The following is a 19,893-nucleotide window of genomic DNA, read 5'->3' as shown; positions in this document are numbered from 1 at the left end:
GGGTAATGTACAACTTTCGATGTCCTCATACAGAACTACATCCCAAGACCCCAGCTAGATTTAAAGATTCTTTGATTGTCATTATACACGTAAAGGAAAAAGAAGTGGGGAGTTCTATTAGACTATAGACAATGGAACACACGCACACATCCGCAAAAACAAGAGAAGAAGGAAGTAAAGAGAGGTCACATAACTTAGTTCATTTGCTTGACCAAGTTGTTGATGAACTGCTCTCTGTTACCGGTGTCACCACCCTGGATGAAGTGGAAGAACTTTCTCTTTCTGAAACCACCGTTAGGGTTAGACAATCTGAATGGCCACAAGAAGTTGTTGACTTGCTTGAAGTTAGGACCAACAGTGTAGATCTCGTGGATCAAGTCTTCAATGGAGACAATACCGTACTTGCCCAAAGCAGCCTCGATGATCTCGTTGTCAGACAAAGCGACTCTCTGGTTTCTGACCTTACCGTGACCTCTCTTGTAGATCAACTTTCTGACGGTGGCCAAGTTAGGGTAACCGAAAGTGACGTAAGGCTCAGCCAACTTGAGCAACTCAGAGGTGGCCTTGGTGACCTTGACGAAAACACCCGAGTTAATTTGGGTCAATCTCAACAATTGCATGACCTTTCTTGGCTTAGGTGGGATCTTCATGATACCCTTGATTCTGATCACGAAAACCAACTTAGGCTCGGCCTCAACGTAGAAAGAGTTGGTGGCTCTGGCCTGTCTCTTGGCATCGATGACGGCACGCTCAGCATCTCTGTACTCCTGGTTGTAAGCAGCAGTTCTCTCACAGATAGCCTTTCTCTTCTCCTTGTTAGCCTGGAAATGTTAGTATTCTGGTTTGCAAAAATAGGTGCAAATTTTCTCAGTCCCGAAAGATGGTTAACTGAATGACAACATCGCGTGCAAGCTAGTCTCTTCAAAAGAAATATATGGTCTCATCTTCAAAAATTCTCAAGGCAAAAGTTACATACGGCTTTTCTAACGGCCTTGTCGGCGGCACGCTTCTCAACCGTCTTTTGGTCGGTCTTGGTCTTCTTGATCTGAGTCTCTGGTTTCAAGGTACTGCATGTTAGTAACAAAAGCCTGCTGGGGCTTTACTAGACTGCGACAGCAGAGGACGGCGTGGAGGAGTTATGGGTGGTTTGTGACTTTCGTTAGAAAGCCAACAAAAACCTGTCTTGCAATTGGAAAACAGAAGATCACGTTCCTTCGGAATTGCCTCATATTTAACCTTAAAGACAACACACAGGAGAGTTTCCATACAATGACGGAAAGCAAGACAGAGCCAAATCAAAAAGACTGGATGGCTGCGTCCACGTCAAATGTGTTATTTTGCTTTCACAGGATTCCCAGTGTTGCAACTGAGAGCCAAGGAACAGCAATGCAATAACTGAAGCATGAGACGAGTCTGGCACAGAATGAATCCGGATACCAGTGACACTTGTCCCATGCCCCTCGATCTCCCAAGCTTAATCAAAAGCAGAAGGAGACACACCATACCTCAAGCAGATCATGTGTCTAGCAAAAAGTAGTGATGATTTGAAGGCACATACGTAGCCATTTTGGAGAGTAGTGATGATTTTTTCAGAAAATTCGCGAGGGAATGGACGGGCTTAAATACTGCGACATTTTTTTCCCTGTGCGGCGCAGGCCACGCGATGAGGGCACACTATGCACACCATGTAGGTTTCGCAAGGTACAACCCGCTCGTGACGAGGGCTCAAGCCCTAGAGCTATAGCATGTACATTCACTGGGCTCTTCACCTCTGATCTGCCCCTTGGAAGTGATTATGCTACTTTCCGCTCGATTTTGGCTGTAAATGCTTTATTTTTGATATTCGCTGGCCACACACCTTTGTGGTTTTGTGCTGGCGCATTGGCTCTGAATGGGTGCAAATGTAAGTAGCTGGGCCGTAGCGGGAATACTGGTTAGACGTTTCCCTGGAAATTCCGAGCTTTCTGAAATCACAAAGTGCCAAAGATGCAGATTCTTATTCACGTGACCCTGTCTTTCTCTATTTAGGTACTCAGCACTGCTAGGGAAGCCGTGGTCGACCGTATTACCTAGACAATATAGCAAACAGCGAAGATGGAAATGGAAGAGTGGCAAAATCTAAAACATCAATAAAGTTTATTTTCTTTGAAGTTCTTCTGCCTCAAAATTGAAGATGCCCACACCGGCGAGATTTGACTATTTAATGTCCCTGGTAACTAAAGATTTCTCCTCTTGGCGATCCATACCATTGTTGTAGAGGCTTCACTCAGTCCAGCATCGCACAAAGTAGAGAGACAAATCCAAGTGACCAAATATTCCCCTTGAAGTGGCATACCTTCCGACACAATCTCTATCGGTATTGAAGGGGATGCGATGAAACGGAGCCTTCTCGTATTGGTAAAGATCTCAACACGCGTATCCTGTTTATTTTCCGGTTAAGGGGTCTATTTCCGGTTTCCGGCCCCCCAGTACAAGACATGTACTATCGGATTTCGCTGTTTCAAATATCTCAACTGTTTCGATTCGCCCTACCACATCACTACAAATTTCTCCACATACGCTTGAATTGGGTGCATGTATGTTTCGAATGCATGATGCAGACAGTGGTAATTCTAAGCACTGTGGAAAGAGCCTTTTCCTAATCGAGACTTCAAAGGGCACCTGCGAGCACTTCTCACTGCACTTCTCGCCGAAGAGACATCAACGCCATGAGATGAGTCGTTATTTCCCAATCAGTCACTCAAAGGGCCAGTGCTTGTAACATGATTTGAAACACACGGTAGAAGATGAGTATTTAAATGGGATGAAAAAGCCAGTCCTCAGCGGTTTCTCATCAATACAACTCAGAACAATAAACACAATCTCAATGAAACTTTCCATTCCCTTGATTTTCGGTGCCATTACCGTTGCTTCTGCTTCTCCTGCTTCTGAGGCCAACCTGACCATCAACGGTACACTTATTCCCCAAGAAGCTATCATTAGCGGCTTGACAATTCCCGAAGATGTCTACCCCATTTTAAACTACGAGAACAATACTGCAACCGTTGTTTTTTTGAACGGCACTCTTTTGGCAGAGGCGAAGGCCTATAACAGCGAGACTAAGAGGGACGTGGCCTATCCTGATCGCGAAATTACGAAGAGAGACGTCGAACCTCACACTTGGAGTTGGGGCGATGCCGATCACGAGCTTGCCTCAGTCAAGAGAGAAGCGGAAGCAGAGGCAGAAGCCGACCCTTGGCATTGGGTTAGATTGAAGATTGGCCAGCCTTTTTTCAAGAGAGATGCCGAAGGTTCTGCTGACCCTTGGCGTTGGGTTTCATTGACGTTTGCCAAGCCTTTCTTCAAGAGAGATGCCGAAGCTTCTGCCGACCCTTGGCATTGGGTTGCTTTGAAGATTGGCCAGCCCTTCTTCTAAGGTAGTGAGACCTCACTGGATCAATCAACCTTAATCCAAATGATGAAATTTGTGATGCTCATTCCAGTGTTATTGTTGTGAGCAAGTCCCTCAAAGCAGTTGAATTTTATATACGAGGAAAAATTTAGCTTCAATCAAAATTTTCGAGAAGGTGAATCCTCAGTTGGGTGTTAATAGTAGACTTCCTAGAGCGAGCAGTATACTTTGCGAGCGCAGGTGAATGACTACACCATGAAAGAGATAATAAAAGAGCCTCTACAAATCATGTGCTTTCTTTGGCTCTTGATACCACGAAAGTTTGCGTTGCGTAAAGTTTGAAAGTAAACTTCTGCTTCTATGTATACCATTGGTTCTTCATATGAGCGAACTTGATATTTAGTCCATGGCATGAGGTAGCTTGCAAAGGCAAATGAGTCTCATTTTGATGGCCATATTGATACTATAACACTCAGATAGTTACAGACAGTGACACTGATCAAGAAGAACGCAAGTAGGTATACGGCGCTGATCAACATCGGTAGATAGATCATACTATAATCGAGATTTTTAAGGCTTTAAAGGCCAGTGTAGTATACCAGACGAAATTTCATTTAGTGTTTTCAGCCGTCTTGCCTTCATTTGAATCGAGTCCCACTCCTGTTGTCAATCTACTTCTACATGGCTATTTGAGAACCCACTATTTCGCAATCTCACCATAAAAGCTTGCACTTGATGACAAGGTATGAAAACTTAGAGAAAAGGATGGTAATGAAGACAAATTGTAGCTCAAGTGTACATAAATGAAAGGCAGCCACTTCATTTTTCTTCCGAAGGCGGGGTTCAGCGTATAAGCGGAAAGGGGAAGATGATCCGCCAGGAGAGATTGTTAACAAGAATACGCGGGTCTGCATGGCTGATGAGCGGTGCACGAAAGAAGGTGCAATACTAGTTTGAAGTCGATTGTTGCAGAGAAAACAAAATGTTTGGCATCAAAGATGGATATATATCGAAAATTTCAAGTTGTTCATCTTGAAGGTTTAAGAGATCTGATTCTTGATTCCCGATTGAAGAGGGCTGGAAAAGCCCGAAACCTCGTTAGGTTGAACAAGTAAGGCGTTTCGGTCGAAACCTTGCCGCGATTTCCGAAAGAAGAAACTGTTTGAGCTTATCTAAGCTTTGAAGCCCTGGTCCATGGTGTCGCTTTCAAAAGCGCATTCGTTATTGTCGTTTCCAACTCACTGGTTTTTGCTTGTAAAACATTTCTTCTGTTAAAAACATTATAATTAAGGAAACAAAAATCAAATCTAAACCCTCATAATGACTGGAGCCGTTTGAGTCATTGGATCCTGACGACATTCCTCAGTTTTGACATTTAATTTTGAGACGCGTTGAAATCCCTGCATGCGCACACTGTTAATCGTACAGATAAGAGACCAAAGCAACTCCAATCACTAGCGGCTACTTATAAAGCAGACATTCCCAAATACTACAGAATTAAAAGCGATTAGAGATAGTTCATTACCGACCTAGCTTCAGATCACAGGTTTCGGTGTACTCACTCAACCCCAAAGGGCCGCTCGTATTATTCCTTGCGCCTGCTGCAAGATAGCTTCTCTTCCTGCACTCGGGCTTCTCTAAGATCAGTTCTGCATTCGAGTCAACAAAGATGATCCAACCAATTCTTTCCAAGGAACAGATTCTCGAGGCAGTCACATCCAATCCCCAATATTATAACAACATCCAAAATGTGCAGACTCCGCGCATCGACCCGGTCTTCTCTAATGACGATAATGAGCTTTTAGCCCAGATCGGTTATAAGCCCGAATTGAAAAGAAGGTTTTCCACCATTCAGGTATTCGGAGTCGCCTTCTCCATTATGGGCTTGCTCCCATCCATCGCATCTATTTTAGGCACAGCCCTTTTAGCCGGGCCTGCGGGTGCCATTTGGGGCTGGTTGATCTCTTCGCTTTTGATTCTATCCATCGGAATAGCCATGAGTGAAAACGCCAGCTTCCAGCCCACAAGTGGAGGTTTATACTACTGGACCAATTTTTACGCGCCGCCCAGATGGAAAACACTTATATCATTCGTGGTTGGAAATACAAACTCCGTGGCGTTGGTGGGGGCACTATGTTCAGTGGACTATGGGTTTGCAACCGAGGTTTTGTCAGTTGTGGTAATTGCAAAGGACGGTGATTTTGACATCACTCCTGCAAAAACTTACGGCGTGTTTGTGGCATGTGTTTTGGCCCACATTGCACTTACATGCGCCTCGTCAAAGCACTGTGCTTGGCTTCAGACGCTGTCAATCATTGTGAATGTGGGTTTGATTGCTATTTTTGTCATTGCTATGCCGATAGCCGCATCAAGAGGTGAAACCCGGCCTGCCTCTTGGGTATTTGGCAGTTTTGAAACTCTTACAGGATTTCCGATTGGTTGGGTGCAGCTTACTCAAGCGTGGTTGCCGGCCATCTGGACCATTGGTGCATTTGACTCGTGTGTGCACATGTCCGAGGAATGTACCAATGCAACCAAAACCATACCAATTGGAATCATCGGCTCCATTAGTGCATGCTCTATTTTGGGGTTCATTTTGATGATTGTCACGATGTTTTCTTTGCAAACTTACGATATCGAGAACCATATATTAGACTCCAAGTTTGGTCAACCCATGGCGCAAATCATCTATGATGCGTTTGACACGGTTCCAGGCCAAGGGAAGAAAATGGCAATTTTTTTCATGGTGCTTATTGCATTTGCACAGTTCTTGATGGGGGCCTCGATTCTCACTGCTATCTCCAGACAGATTTTTGCCTTTGCTCGAGACAACGGCTTGCCTATGTCATGGTGGATTAAGAAGGTTAACAAAAGACTTTCAGTGCCCATACATGCTGTTATTGCAGGAGGGGTGGCGGCCATTGTTATCGGTCTTTTGTGTCTCATTGGAACCACTGCTGCAAACGCTCTTTTCACGCTATACATTGCGGGCAATTATTTTGCGTGGGGCATGCCCACTTTTTTGCGGCTTTTGGCCATGAAGGAAAAGTTTGTGCCTGGTAAATTCTACTTGGGGGATTTCTGGAGCAGAGTCAACGGGTGGGTATCAACGATTTTTATTGTCTACACGATAGTCATGGTGATGTTCCCCACAGACACAAATCCAGACAAGAACTCTATGAATTACACTTGTGTGATTACTCCTGGAGTGTGGATTCTTTCTATTCTCTACTACTATGTGTATGCCCGCAAGCATTATCATGGTCCTGCCAAAACCGTTGACGATGATTCGGACTCAAGTGACGAGTCCACGCAATACATTGACGGAATCATTGCTGGTGAGAAAGAAGACATTTCTGCTATCAAGAAATAGGACAGAAGTCGCATCCAAATCTAAATATTCCACAAGAGAGAACCGGCTGTCCGAAGAATTTGATTTGTTAGTTTTTTAACCCTATATTTTTGTGTTTTGATTGAAAGACGACAAACGATAACTGTGAGTATTTGTATAAGTAATTGGGCAGTCTATGTGCAAATTGAAAAGATGGAAGGTGTACTCACGTGCATAATAAACCGAGATCTAGAAGCTACACTATGGGGCTTTTACTTCTGAATATACTCTGAGACACATCAAGTATTGATTTAGCCCGTGATTTGTTCGCTCATAGGAATTGTTTAATCTCTTTGTGCTACAGATTTTATGGTAAAATTTCTGGCTTTTTGAGCAAAATTCAATCCCAATGCCGTATTCTTCTTCTATGAGCCGCAGAAATTCGAGCCTGAGGTATTGACGCAGATTTCTAGATATTCAAGTCTAATAAAGCTGGAAAGTATGAGGTAGCATAAGATTTATTCAATCTCAGATATATTCGTTTGATTTCTGTTTTCAGCTTGCAAAATTTGTTAACAGGATTTGATGAGCTGTCGGCGACTCGTACAAAGTTCAGAGCTTTTGGGCTAATTCATTCCGCTATTTGAGCATCCTTAGATTCTCGATTGATGTTTGTTCTCGATTGCTTGATCCTTTTTATTGCTGTGTTATTCTAGTTTTTCAAAATGGATAGCAACCATTTTTGAGTATTATTCTGTGGAAAAGTTTTGAAGCGCTTGACAGGAGTCCATTGTGTGTGTCTCGCCGTGAGAATGTACATATGAAACAAGCCATAGTCTTTGAGCTTGTACTTTGACAAAACCTTCCAGCTTCTCAAGGTTTGGCGTGATGTCCAAAAACATCGTCCTAAGATATTGTTCACAAACAACTCCCGAATATACCAAGAAAACTCGTTGAGCTTTTATGATAAATATCAGCAATGTACCCTTTCACTAATGGCAGTAACTCCTGAAGGAGCCACTTTGTTAGTGAGAAGCTCCAGGAATAAGACAGGCACAATGTCGGTCTGGATCAACGTTTCAAGTCGCGTGTGTGAGTAAGGTAGTTACTGTAAAACTTGGCTTCACTTCAGACATTCAATGTTTATAATCTCGTAGCAGAATTGAGATCTTGAATTTTGTTTCTTCATAAAAATATTCAACTGTAAGGCAAAGCACTAAGGGGACAGTGGAGACAATGGTTTGCAATAGATTTCTTGGAGAACGATGACAGCGGTTATTTCACGATTTAGCCTTTGTCGACATGATTAACCCCAACACTAACAGAGCTGGCTCGGTTTGATACGTCCTTCGTATACTGATGGGGGATGATACCAAAAGGCTTCCTGAAATGATCACCAAAAACGATTTAAATACTAGATACACGTTTTTTATTTTGCATGATGAACTCTATTGATGGAGAGATTACATGAAATTAATGTTGGAAGGATTTTCATTACCTTTTCGATGGCAACACAAGAAAAGAAAGGGAAACCGCTGCTTTTGAAAATGACTCAGGACCACTGGATTACAGCCTTGGTGGAAGGTCTTTGACTTATTGGAAGATACATACACGTGTGTTTAAAAAGGTTGACGAAGTTTTTGAGACAATCCCGCGAATTTTTATAAGTTCGAGCCTGTCATGAAAGTAGATTAATAAAGCCCAGATGTGACTTGACTGACAAGCAGCCGGCCTTGTACCAGTTATCATAAATCATTATTTCCAATTCACTCTTTCAATCCAAAAGCTCGTAAGATTTTGAACTTGTGTTTATTATATTCTCTTGGATGAATTCCTTTGTATAGATGGATTTTTCAATTTGAAATAACGGAAATGATGTTGATTTTGCATTTCATGGGATAGTGTCGGTCATGAATATATCAGACGGGTCAAAAACCAATGATAACCACGGGCAGAAAAATATACTTTGGTACGACAAAGTGACACAAATACAATAGAGTGGAGACTTTTGAGTCATATTAGGAGTGGAACAATAATAAAACTCAAATAATTAGAAGCTAGAAGAAACGGCAAGACACCATCTGATATGCAGCCAGTCAATGAGGAAATGTATATTATACGAGTCTATATTTAGTGTATGAAAAAGCCGCGAACCGTTCCTACTTGCAATACGCTCAATGTAAGAGTTTCAGTAGTTCCAAATCAGCACAGGGGTTTGTGGCCCTAATATTGACCAATCCTCAAAGCAGCAAAGTGACCCACGTGATTTGAAGAGCAGATCACGCACGTAGAGAACTGACACATTTCTGTGTAACACCAACAGAGTGAGCATATAGCAATTTGAGTGGGCGCCGGTCATCGAAAGCAGGATGTGACCCTACTTTTTTAAATTGGCAGCTTTGTAATTGATTTGAGACGGTCATTTTCTATGTTTTTCCGATCTGGTCTTGTAGAACTCACCGACCCGTGATTTTGAGGGGACTTGGCGACTTCCTAATTAGGCATCATCCATATTCAGTATGTTTGGAAATTTGTTTCAGTGATGTAATGAAGACAAGCCACGGGCAGAGAAGCTTATGTCGCGGGATCTTGGAAAGCCTGGTACAGGCTCTGAAATTTTTGTGCTTGAGGAATGAAATATTGGGCTAACCAGAAAGAGCTTGAAAAACTTAGGAAGGGTTGAGAAGGATATGGAACGAGCCTCAGAGAACTCGACAGAATTCAAAAGAAACTTAAAAAGAATTTGGAGAGAACTTAGAAAGAATTCAAAAAGAATCTACGAAGAACTTGGAAGAACTTAGAAATGGCTTGGAAAGGGCTTGGAAAGGGCTTGGAAAGGGCTTGGAAAGGGCTTGGAAAGGGCTTGGAAAGGGCTTGGAAAGGGCTTGGAAAGGGCTTGAAAAGAGCTTGAAAAGAGCTTGAAAAGAACTTGAAAAGAGCTTGAAAAGAACTTGAAAAGAACTTGAAAAGAGCTTGAAAAGAACTTGAAAAGAACTTGAAAAGAACTTGAAGAAAACTTGAAGAAAACTTGAAGAGAACCTGGAAAGAACCTGGAAAGAACCTGGAAAGAACTTGCAAAAAACTTGCAAAAACTTGCAAAAAACCTGAAATACTTGGAAGAACTCGAAATACTTGGGAGGCCCCGATCCATGGACACGCGATCAGCCGGCCTGCTAATGATTTCGCACCCATACAAGATCAAAAACAGGGTGCGAAAAAACGGGGCATGCCCAGACAGACGGGACAACATTAGCACCGCCATATTAGCGCCAGTCACCCGAAAATACCATCAACCAACTACCACAGACACCAACCAAGTACCAAAAACATCAACAAAAAACAGAAAAGTCTACAAAAAAATCTACAAAAAACCAAAAGCATTCACATAAAGCATTAAAAAAACCTTCACAAAAAACACCACCCAAAAAACACCACCCAAAAAACACCACCCAAAAAACACCACCCAAAATACCACCCAAAAACATCAGCCAACTACCATCGTCCAAAAACCATCAACCAAAAACATACCAAAACCATCACAAAAAAAAATAACAGTCATCATCCTCATCCACCAAAAACATCCACACCCACCGAAAACATCATCAAAAACACCCACCATCATCCAAAAACACCCACCAGCATCCACGCCCCAGGCCCACCCCTGAACACGCAGCCGCCGACACGTGCCCCGCGGTCACGTGGCGCGCGCGCCCGCGCAAAAAACAACATGTTCCACCAACTCCCAGCGGCTCCTCAAAACAAGCCCAAACGCCGGACACCAGATCTTCCCTGCCCCCGCGTTGCAGCCCCCCGTGCCCCTCCGGCCCCCTCCTTCCACATCCGCCGCGTCCACAAACGGACAGCTCCGCAGAAAAGCAACCAACGCGCCGCGCGCCAGCCGCTTTCACCCGCCGGCCCCAGAGCCCCCTCCAGCGCTCTTTCATCTCCACAAACACCCCAATGGCGCCCACTTTGATGCCCGTGCAGGGCGTCGCCCGCACCGGCGTGGCCGCCGAAAACTCTCCGGCCGCGTCCCAGGGCGCCAGCGCGTACCTCACGTCGCTGTTGGCGCACGCCGATTTGCACGGCGCAGGCCATCCCGGCATAGCGCCGATGGACCGCATCATCATGGCGCTCAAGTCCGGGCTCGGGCCCGAGACCGAGCACGCGCTCTCCACGTTGACGTTCTACTCGTGCAACGAGCCCAAGCTCGTGGACTTGGCCGCGTGCCCGCTCATTGGCAACGCGCTCATAGGGTTTTTTGCGCGGCCCTACGAGGCCATGGGCCGGGGCGCAAGTGAGGCCGTGAGCAGCGGCACCCCCGAGCACGAGGCCCGCGGCAGCGCCGACGCGCCGTTCCGCCCGGCCGAGCTCCAGGCCAGCGTGGAGGCGTTGCTCTCGCTCCGCAACGCCGCGCAGGACTTGCACAACCAGCAGTGGCTCAGTCGGGCGCCGCAGTTCCGGCAGCACGCGGCAGACGCGCTCCGCTGGCTCAACGCGTGGCTCATCACGCCCGGCACGCCGCGCCTGTACGCGCTCGACAAGGCCAGCGACACGCTCCGCGAGTCCTTGAAGCACCTCTTGGACATCCTTGACCCTTTGACGTGCTTCTACGTGGAGACGCCGCGCAACGATCCGTTGTTCGCGCAGTTGCTTGTGGTGTTGGCCGGCACCAGCGACAAGCACGTGTTGATGGTGGTGTTGAAGTGCTTGCAGCACCTTCTCTTCTTGGGTGGCGCGGGTGGCGTGGCCTCGCGCAACCCGGACCTGCCGGACTGCAACAACTGCATCGACGCCGTGCAGCCCGAGCACCTCCACGTGGCCGTGCGCTGCTTGCTCGTCAAGGACGACGAGTTGAACCACGCGGTCTTGCTGTTTTTGAAGCAGTACTTGGCGCTGGAGGCCTTGCACCCGCTGCACAGGGCCTCCGTGCGCCTGTCCCAGCTCCTCCGCTTGCACACGCTCGTCGACGCGGCCGGCTCCCAGAACTTGCACGTGTTGATGAAGCAGTTGCCCCAGTTGCTCGTCGCCCGCTTGCCGCTCGTGGACCCGCTGCAGGTCCCGCCGCCCCAGCCCTTGCAGCTCAAGAAGCGCTCCGCGTACTGCGGCGTGCCCTCGCTGACGGCAAAGTTGCCGCCTGACCTCTACAGCGTGATCTTGACCTTCCCGGAGCCCTTGCGCGCCACCACCTGGCTTCGCTGCTGCTACGAGCCGCACGGCATCGCGCCCAAGGGCGCCACCGCAGACCTGCCTGCGGGCGAGGTCACCCAGATCTCGCTCTGGAAGTCCTACGAGAACCAGTTCGAGGCCATCTGGAAGGACCGCTTCAACCCCAAGTGGCCCAACTTGCTCCCGGCCGTCGACTTCATCAAGAACGTCAGCCTGGCGTTCCCCAGCTCCGAGGCCATGGTGGTCAGCGTGCCTGCCGCAGACCCGGCCCAGCCACCACGCAAAAAATTCATCATCAAGGGCATCCAGCCCCGCCAGTTCCCGGTGAGCATCGACATCGGCAACTTCGAGGCGTTGCGCAAGAACACTGCGGTGTCCGAGGAGAAGAGCGCCGGCGCCGTGGCCGTGGGTGATGTCGACTCGGACGCGTTCCACGGCCACATGGACGCGCTTGTGGACTCGCTCTTGGCCGCGTCCGACGGCTTGTCCGACCCGTATGACGCCAACGCGCCGTGGTACTCGCCCATCAATCTCTTGAGTAGGGACATTCTCGAGATCCTCGTGGCGGCGCTCTTGGAGCCCGATACCGAGGGCCGCTACCGCAATGTGTTCCGCCAGTACAACAAGGACTGGTTGCCAGATTTGGTGTTTGCCAACCCGGGCCTCGTGGAGCAGGCGTACATTGACGGCAAGTGGTTGCAATACCTTTTGTAGCCAATGCAAACTCACGGACTGTGGAGATAATAGAGAGCAATTAGTAAGTCTCTGGCAGCGTTTCGCTGAAGATCTACAAGTGTGCTTTCTTCAAGTGCTTGGTTGAGGTTCTCACGAGAGCTATTCTAAATGTCTTCTTGACTCATTTGTTTAGCCGAAACGCTTTATAGTGCTGGCTGGTGGAAGATATCTGATGAAATGGCTTTGTCGAAGTACCACGTCGGATTCTTGATTGAAGGAGTTTCATAGAAGCCTAGGGTGAAGTATTTCATTGAAGCGTTGAAATTGTGGTTGGAAAATAATTTTGGTGGCAGTACCGATCAAGCTGTTCGACAAATGCTTTGAGTATTTCACAGATGGCTTGATTTGGATAACTACTCCACTGACCCGCTCTAACCAGTACTTGTGACAGCGCTCGATTACATGCATGAAAACGCTTCAGTAAAAGCGTCAGGCCGAATTTGACAACGCTCGACTCAATGGGCAGTACACACTCGGCCATATCACATTATATTCTTTAAAATAGGTTACATGATAGAATACCTATAGCAACTCCCTTCAATTCCCTCTTTACCACTGATTCTGGCCTAGTCACGCGGATACATATCACGTGACCCACGCGCGCACCTGGTGGTCCCATCTTCAAATCGTCATTCATCTCGCCAGTCATACGCCACACTAAATCATTCAAATATGGCTAAGCTTCCCTTGTCGGTCCGTATCACGGATATGGTGCATAGAACAGCCGTGTTGTCCCTTTTCGGCATTGCTGTTGTGGGCACCGGTAGCATTTTTTTCAACATCTACGCCAACTCGGATTTCGCTCGCATGAACCAGAACAAGTTGCGTTTCAACAAGGAAGACTACGAGCAGGCACGTGCTTCAGAGGAAACCAAAGAGTAGGTTCTCGATTTATCGGCCGGGCCTAGATTGCGGACCCTACGAAGCATCCGCATGGGTATATTGTACATAGTCAATCTTCAAAAGAACCTCCATTTGTCTCTCTATGTAGATCGTTGCACTCAGATAAGGTGACCAGCTATAAGATGTTGTGCATTCAAACTCACCACCTTGCTGTGCAAGTATCGATGAGCTTTCCCGGGTCTGTATATTCTAGTTGTTGCAGCCGGCAAAGTCGTTTCGAGCTATCGCACAAGCGGCCACCCACCAATACTGAATGTGACGAAAAGAGATAGTCAGGGTTTCTCCTTTACTGATCTGACTGAGCTGTGTTGAATGAAATCAAGGTGCGTCGTGCGCCGTAGGCCTGGAACATTTGGTCAGCGGTGGAGACCCTTTCAGTGCCTGTTCAAAAGTTAGGGATCCAAAAGCTAGAAGACACTTCGCAATTATGCCACGAAGACTATCACCAGGTCTAATGCTTTGAATATCGTAAGCTGGGATGGATATGCCCATTTATCTATGAGCCTCACTCTGCTATTTGCCCGTACGATGTCATTCAAAAAGCAAGTCTGTGATCTTGTGCCCAAGCAAAACGGGGAGGATCTAGTCCATTGAGTAAATTGTTTGATATCGGCAGTCAGCGTCCGAAGTAGGTGAAGCATCAGTGTTGGAGATTCTGAGCCGTGAATGTCTCTATAATAGTCTTGTTATAATTGGTAGCAATAAGTCATAAGCCGTTTTTTGGGCTTACTCTTCTAAATTATAACCCGTGCCAGTCGTGGAATGGGTGTTCAAGACTACTGAAGTTGCAGCAATACCAAGTGTCTTCTTAGGTTTACTGCCGCGAAAAGATAATCAAGGCGGTGCACTTTGCTTGCATCTGAGGCCATAGACTGTCTTCTACTGTTTTCAACCATAGGTTGAATTTTGTTCTTTTGGAAAACTCCTGGACTGCGGACGGCCCGGACACTCGTTTTCATCTTAAGCTTCGGAGCAGCTGCAGCGAGATTGTTTAAGGGGAAGCACATGTCGTGAGGTCCAGTTCTCATGCATTTAAAGCTCATTAAGCGCATTCTGAGCTGGGAATTCAACTTTGATTTTCATGCAGCAGCAAATCCATCACCTGCTTCTTGTGTTTGAGGTGTCTCACGACTCAAAAGACATCAAAATCCTCTTCAAATAATGTGGCATTAGAAAGACATCGCCAGTTTTCGAGACAAGGCAGGCCTTTTCATGAATTCCATCGATGTTCACATCCACAAACTCCTTTATCCTGCGTACTCCGGAGCAACTACGGAACAACCTCCAGTATGTTCTATGGTTTCAGGACTTTACCCGGTATGGGTTTTTTTTTCTGCTTTGAGTGTATTTTTCGCTTCTTTTGCGGTTTCTTTGCATGCCCCACGTGAAGCTTTTCAGTAAGATACTTGAAATTTCTCGAGTTGAATTCTTCGTAAGCGGCGTCCGCCTGTGGATTTAAAATGACCACGTCGTAATTGAACGCAAATGACTCGCTGCAGTTCGGACACTTCTCGACAATTGCGGCATTGGGTTCATTTTCAGGCACTTTACGATAAGTCCTCAAGTCGCTTAGAAGTCTACTGGAGAACACGCAGCCGCAAGGCCGGAGGTACACAAATGTTGATTTCGGGGTTTTTGACGTCTTCGTGACTGGACAGGTGACCGTACCCAGCGGAGACCAAGTTACGTGCACATCTATGAAGTCGCCTAGCCCGTTGATGTGGTCGAGTCTGGGGGTTGCGGAAACGCCCAACGTTCCACTTCTTTTGCTTAGTAGAAACTCGAGGAGTTGCTCTTTCAGGTACAACTTCCCCTGGTAGTCTGAGACAATGGCACGGCCTTGGCCATGCTCGTACAAAGGTAGAGATGTAAGCGAACAGACCGACAAGAGCGAGTTCTGTAAGTTTTCGATGGGCTCGTGGGTCAATGCATCGTTTTTGGCATATACGGCGCGTAGGTCCTGTCCCCTGGCGATCGTGCCCCCGTCGTTCCCCATTGTGGTGAGCGAATCCAGCAGAAAAAACGATGGATATAGTATGTGGCTAATATGCGTATTCCGTTTGCTGGGATCCGGCAATGGCGCGAAACTAGGCCCTGGATGCACGGCGAGAATGGGGCCATGCGGCAAGCCATAGGCCAGATGGGAAGGGCAAACAATGCCTGGGGCCAACTATTGGGCCCACATTCTGGGAAGCCATCTCTTCAGTTCCGGAGAGACCCTAAAAAAAAAAAACAAGAAACACGACATGGAAGGCAAATAAGATACCTGGTGATTTCTCTCCAGGGACTAGGATTCATATGGGGCCCTGCCGCGGAACGGCGCGAAAACAGGGCCGGCCCGAAGTTTGCGAAGACAGTACCAACACAAACATTCAAGCGCCCCTTTAAAAACACCAATGATTTTTTCAGTCATTATATCTTGTTTCCAATATTAATAGCGTATGCTCCAACAATTTTCCCGCGTCTTTCCCCTCCCACTATTAATGACCAACTTGCAAGACTGAGATTCCCCAGGCCCCCAGTGCCCGCAGTATTCCAGGTGGGCCACCGCGAACCTGGCTCCAGATTTTCGGGCCTGGACGCTCAACTTCCAGCACCAGAAAAACGATCCACTTCGAACACACACTCAGACCCACAACCTCACAACCACACACCCGTCGACAATGAGCCAGCGCCGCATCGACCTATCGCAGCTTGAGCCCCAGCAGATCGTCGAGATCCGCAAATCCACCGAGGAGGAAATCCAACATTTCACCCAGTCGCTCAAGGCGCTTCAAACGGCACAGCTGAAATTGCAGGATTGCATTTCGACCATCGACAACATGGACAGCACCGACAACTCGGCATTGCTTGTGCCCATGACCAGCTCTCTTTATTTGCCGGGGAAAATCAAGGACAAGGGCACGTATTTGGTGGATATCGGCACGGGGTACTTCGCGGAGAAATCCTCCAGCGAGGCAAAGCTGGTGTACCAGAAGAAGCACACCAAGTTGGAGGGCGACTCGAGGAAGCTCAAGGAGATTCTCGTGCAGAAAAACGAGATCATGAACCAGATCAACATGGTATTGCGGAAGATCATGATGGAGCAGGACCAGGCCGCGGAGAAACAGTAGCAAGGACGTACATAGCATGGCAATCGACAGAACAGGATTAGGACGTTGGGCGGCAAATGCCTGGGGTGGCCTTTTTCCAGTAGAGGTGGACATCGCAGGTCTCTGGGGGTTCCCGAATAGCAAGATGCAAGTGCAGCATCTCATCAATCTTTGTGCCCGAAAACCCCCAACAATTAGGGTTTGGTGTAGGATTCGGGGCAGGGGACCCAAAAACAGGCTTTGGTGTAGGATTCGGGGCAGGGCCTCAAAAGCTGGCTTTGGCATAAGATTCGGAGCCAGTCACCCGTCGAAGCTAAAGTAGCGGACACACCACGATGAGAACACAGTCATTCGCAGAATGGCTTCAGACCCTTTGGTGAAAAAAATGGATCGTCGCATCATCCTCGTGTTGTCTGCCAGACGAGCTTTGAGCCGCCGCCGGTGTTGGCCCTGGTCCCTGGGATTCTGTCTTCGTTTACGAACCGGAGCGGAAGGAAACTTGACCAATTGAATCGTCATGTGCTCAGAGGGCCGTCTGTGGGCCTTCCCAGCGTGACGCGTTTTCGCCACATCTCAGACATAGCCATCAGACATAGCCATCCGACATAGCCATCAGACATAGCCAGCCAACTCTACGGAGAAACATCCCCCCGACATTGGCCACAAAGGGGCTTTTGTCCAGCATAGCAGTCCAGCGCAGAGTCTGGAAGGGCCACCCTTGCACGCTCATAACACAATTCGAGGGGGACGGCCGAAGCGTTATTCTTCGGGCCTTGAGGCGCACGTCATCACTCTCCAATGGTTTGTGCGTTCTCGCAGCAAGACAGTGCAATGGAAGGACACGAGAGCGACTGCAGAACACGCGTCTGTATGGCCTGTGGGACCACGGCAGGAGCCCTGGCCAGCAAGAAAGACCTGGAGGCATGCTGCAGACCCCACAACAGGGGCCCACTCAACGGCCGCAGCCAAACAGTCTAAAGCTGTATGGCCAGACGCGAGGGGGCGCAGAGCACGCGGGCAGGCCCGGCGACGGACGCACCACGTGCCAACACGCCCAGGCCGGAGGGCTCGTTCCAGGATTTCGGCGCACATTCACCCAGTTCCCGAGATCTCGTGAGGTGTGCGATCCCACGCCTGCGCCGGCTTCTCCCTGGCAAACCAAGGGTCCCGATCCAGCGTTTTCCCGTTCTTTTCGGCGCCGCTGGGGCAGATACATGTAATGTCAGGGTATGCTCTTGAGCTTTGTCGGCAGCCCCTTTGGTTCACGATCTGGCCCGGACCGGCCCGATCCGCGACGTGTCCCCATGCGCCAGCACAGATGGGCGTTTTCTTGGGCGCCGCTCCACCGTCCTCTGTATAGTAGGGTACGCTGCCCAAGCCCAGGTGGGCCGCGTTGGATTCATCACATTGGAAACGCGGACATGCTCGATTCGATCAAACCGATCAAGAAAGAGCCTAGCTTACCAGAAAGAACCCGTTTGAGAAAACGAGTCCGGCGCCAGCTGGGTGAAACACGCTGCACTCCCCGTCCCTGCTGGGCCTCGGCCCTGGCTCGCCGGGCAAGTTCCAGCTGAGCCTGGGCGCGGGCTGCGCGCTCAGCTCCAGTCCTTGTTGAACACAAACGGCCCGGCAAACGCCGCACTGAGGTTCGCCGCCTTGCGGCCGCCAAGGCCCGGGATGTCCAGCACCCCGTCGCCCAGAGCCGCCTGGAGCACGGTGTTTCTGAACGACTTGCAGTTCGCTAGCAAGTTCACCACGTCGGTCTTGTTGACCGCACGCACCGCGGTCAAGGTGGCCACCACGCTGGAGTTGTAGTCCGCCTTGCGCGAGCCCTGGATGGAGGAGGCGGTCTTGGTGCGGGCCATTTCGTTCAGCTTCAACGCCGCCACGTAGGCCCCCGCCTCCTCGAACAGCCACGCCACCACCATGGAGAGGTCGTTCTTGACACAAACCACCGCGAGCCTGCGGAGCGCCTCCTGCGGCGAGTCGATGTCCACGACCACCAACAAAACACGCAAGGCCTGGTCGTGTGCAGGGCTGCTGGAGGCGTGGCCGCCGCGGAGCCGCTCGAGCCGCCGCCACACGTACTCGGGCCGGAGCCTGTGGTACTTCAACGAGAGGAAGAGCACCTGCACCGTGGCGTTGATGTAGTAGTCCAGGAGAATCTGGGCATTGAAGGCCCAGGGCGTGAGTTTCATCGGCGGGCTTTCCAAGAGCGGGTTGCCTTTCTGCGACGGCGCCACCTGCACCTGCGTGTACGAGTGCACGTTTGTGGGGCCGGCTCTTCTGCTGGCGTGGAGGGGGGCGGCATGGGCGGCCGATTTGGGGGCCGATTGGGGCGCCGTTTTGGGCGCCGTTTTGGGCGCCGTTTTGGGCGCCGTGGCTGGGGGCTTTTGGCTGGGGGCCTGCGGCTTCTGGGCCGTGTCCTGGGCCGTGTCCTGGGCCGTGTTTTCGAGGCTTTGGGCCGTGTTTTCGGGACTTTGGGCCGGCTTCTCAAGACGCGGAGGCGGCCGCCCTAGGCCCGGGGCCTCGTCTGTGGGAGCGGGCTGGGGCGGCTCTGCTGGCGCCGCCACGCCCACGTCGTAGGCCCGGCGCATTTTCTGCACGCCCGCCAAAATGCTGGCAAACGAGGACTGGTCGATGGGCTCGCCCATGGTGTTTTGTGCTTGCAATGTGGCGGTTAGTAGGGCGCCTGGATTGGGGCCGCGGAAGTTGCGGGTGGCGCGGCGCCCGGCAGTGGGGCCAGGGCCTGGAAGTGGGCCAGGGCCAGAAAACGCGCCAGGGCCAGGGCCAGAAAAAAGGTCCCCGCTCTGCCCTTCAACAGAGAGCCATGGGCCTGGGCAGCCGCAGAGAAGGGCCATGCTTTTCACGGGGTTTCTGGGTGGACCGGTCTTGTGTGTTTTTGTTTGTTTGTTTGTTTGTTTTTTTGTTTGTGTTTTTGTTTGTTTGTTTGTTTGTTTGTTTTTTTGTTTGTTTGTTTGTTTGTTTGTTTGTTTGTTTGTTTGTTTGTTTGTTTGTTTGTTTGTTTGTTTGTTTGTTTTTTTTGATTGGCGTTGTCTGTTTTGGCGTGAACGGAACATGTATTGGACGTCTTTCTGGAGCGGTGCTGCGAGCCTCGCGCTCAGGCGAGAGCCGGCTTTGGCTCGCTTTGGATTCGGCCTGCTTTTCTTTGGCTTAATTTCTTTGGCCTGCTTTTCTTCGGCTTAGTTTTCTTTGTCCTTTTCTTTGACTTAATTTTCTTTGGCCTGCTTTTCTTTGGCTTAATTTTCTTT

The 19,893-nt window shown here is 49.1% G+C and overlaps 8 protein-coding genes across 8 annotated transcripts; 5 read left to right on the top strand and 3 right to left on the bottom strand.

The window, feature by feature from the left end:
* Window positions 1-194: 194 nt before the first annotated feature.
* On the bottom strand, window positions 195-1,566 carry METBIDRAFT_11669 (60S ribosomal protein uL30; the record flags this gene model as incomplete). Its single annotated transcript, XM_018854054.1, has 3 exons — window positions 195-821; window positions 977-1,067; window positions 1,559-1,566. 3 exons carry the CDS (start codon window positions 1,564-1,566, stop codon window positions 195-197), a joined length of 726 nt encoding a protein of 241 aa, XP_018711609.1.
* A 1,300-nt stretch (window positions 1,567-2,866) lies between these two features.
* On the top strand, window positions 2,867-3,415 carry METBIDRAFT_40901 (uncharacterized protein; the record flags this gene model as incomplete). Its single annotated transcript, XM_018857326.1, has 1 exon — window positions 2,867-3,415. One exon carries the CDS (start codon window positions 2,867-2,869, stop codon window positions 3,413-3,415), a length of 549 nt encoding a protein of 182 aa, XP_018711608.1.
* Window positions 3,416-5,060: 1,645 nt separating this feature from the next.
* On the top strand, window positions 5,061-6,764 carry UGA4 (Uga4p; the record flags this gene model as incomplete). Its single annotated transcript, XM_018857382.1, has 1 exon — window positions 5,061-6,764. One exon carries the CDS (start codon window positions 5,061-5,063, stop codon window positions 6,762-6,764), a length of 1,704 nt encoding a protein of 567 aa, XP_018711607.1.
* A 3,569-nt stretch (window positions 6,765-10,333) lies between these two features.
* METBIDRAFT_173929 (uncharacterized protein) lies at window positions 10,334-12,739 on the top strand. The gene has a single exon (XM_018854711.1). The coding sequence runs from the start codon at window positions 10,683-10,685 to the stop codon at window positions 12,603-12,605; it is 1,923 nt and encodes a 640-aa protein (XP_018711606.1). The 5' UTR covers window positions 10,334-10,682; the 3' UTR covers window positions 12,606-12,739.
* Window positions 12,740-13,298: 559 nt separating this feature from the next.
* Window positions 13,299-13,508, top strand: METBIDRAFT_41658 (uncharacterized protein; the record flags this gene model as incomplete). The annotated part of the gene is made up of 1 exon (XM_018857437.1): window positions 13,299-13,508. The coding sequence occupies one exon, from the start codon at window positions 13,299-13,301 to the stop codon at window positions 13,506-13,508; it is 210 nt and encodes a 69-aa protein (XP_018711605.1).
* Window positions 13,509-14,877: 1,369 nt separating this feature from the next.
* METBIDRAFT_19241 (uncharacterized protein) lies at window positions 14,878-15,525 on the bottom strand (the record flags this gene model as incomplete). The annotated part of the gene is made up of 1 exon (XM_018854852.1): window positions 14,878-15,525. A coding segment is annotated over one exon (648 nt), but the record flags the coding sequence as incomplete, so codon positions are not given.
* A 667-nt stretch (window positions 15,526-16,192) lies between these two features.
* GIM5 (Gim5p) lies at window positions 16,193-16,642 on the top strand (the record flags this gene model as incomplete). The annotated part of the gene is made up of 1 exon (XM_018857392.1): window positions 16,193-16,642. One exon carries the CDS (start codon window positions 16,193-16,195, stop codon window positions 16,640-16,642), a length of 450 nt encoding a protein of 149 aa, XP_018711603.1.
* A 1,574-nt stretch (window positions 16,643-18,216) lies between these two features.
* On the bottom strand, window positions 18,217-19,275 carry RAD10 (Rad10p; the record flags this gene model as incomplete). The annotated part of the gene is made up of 1 exon (XM_018858836.1): window positions 18,217-19,275. One exon carries the CDS (start codon window positions 19,273-19,275, stop codon window positions 18,217-18,219), a length of 1,059 nt encoding a protein of 352 aa, XP_018711602.1.
* Between the last annotated feature and the right edge of the window lie 618 nt (window positions 19,276-19,893).

Source organism: Metschnikowia bicuspidata (assembly GCF_001664035.1).
Source record: "Metschnikowia bicuspidata var. bicuspidata NRRL YB-4993 chromosome Unknown METBIscaffold_3, whole genome shotgun sequence".
Classification (NCBI taxonomy): Eukaryota; Fungi; Ascomycota; class Pichiomycetes; order Serinales; family Metschnikowiaceae; genus Metschnikowia; species Metschnikowia bicuspidata.
Note: the sequence above shows the minus strand (reverse complement) of the source record. Positions and strands in the feature narration are given on the sequence as shown.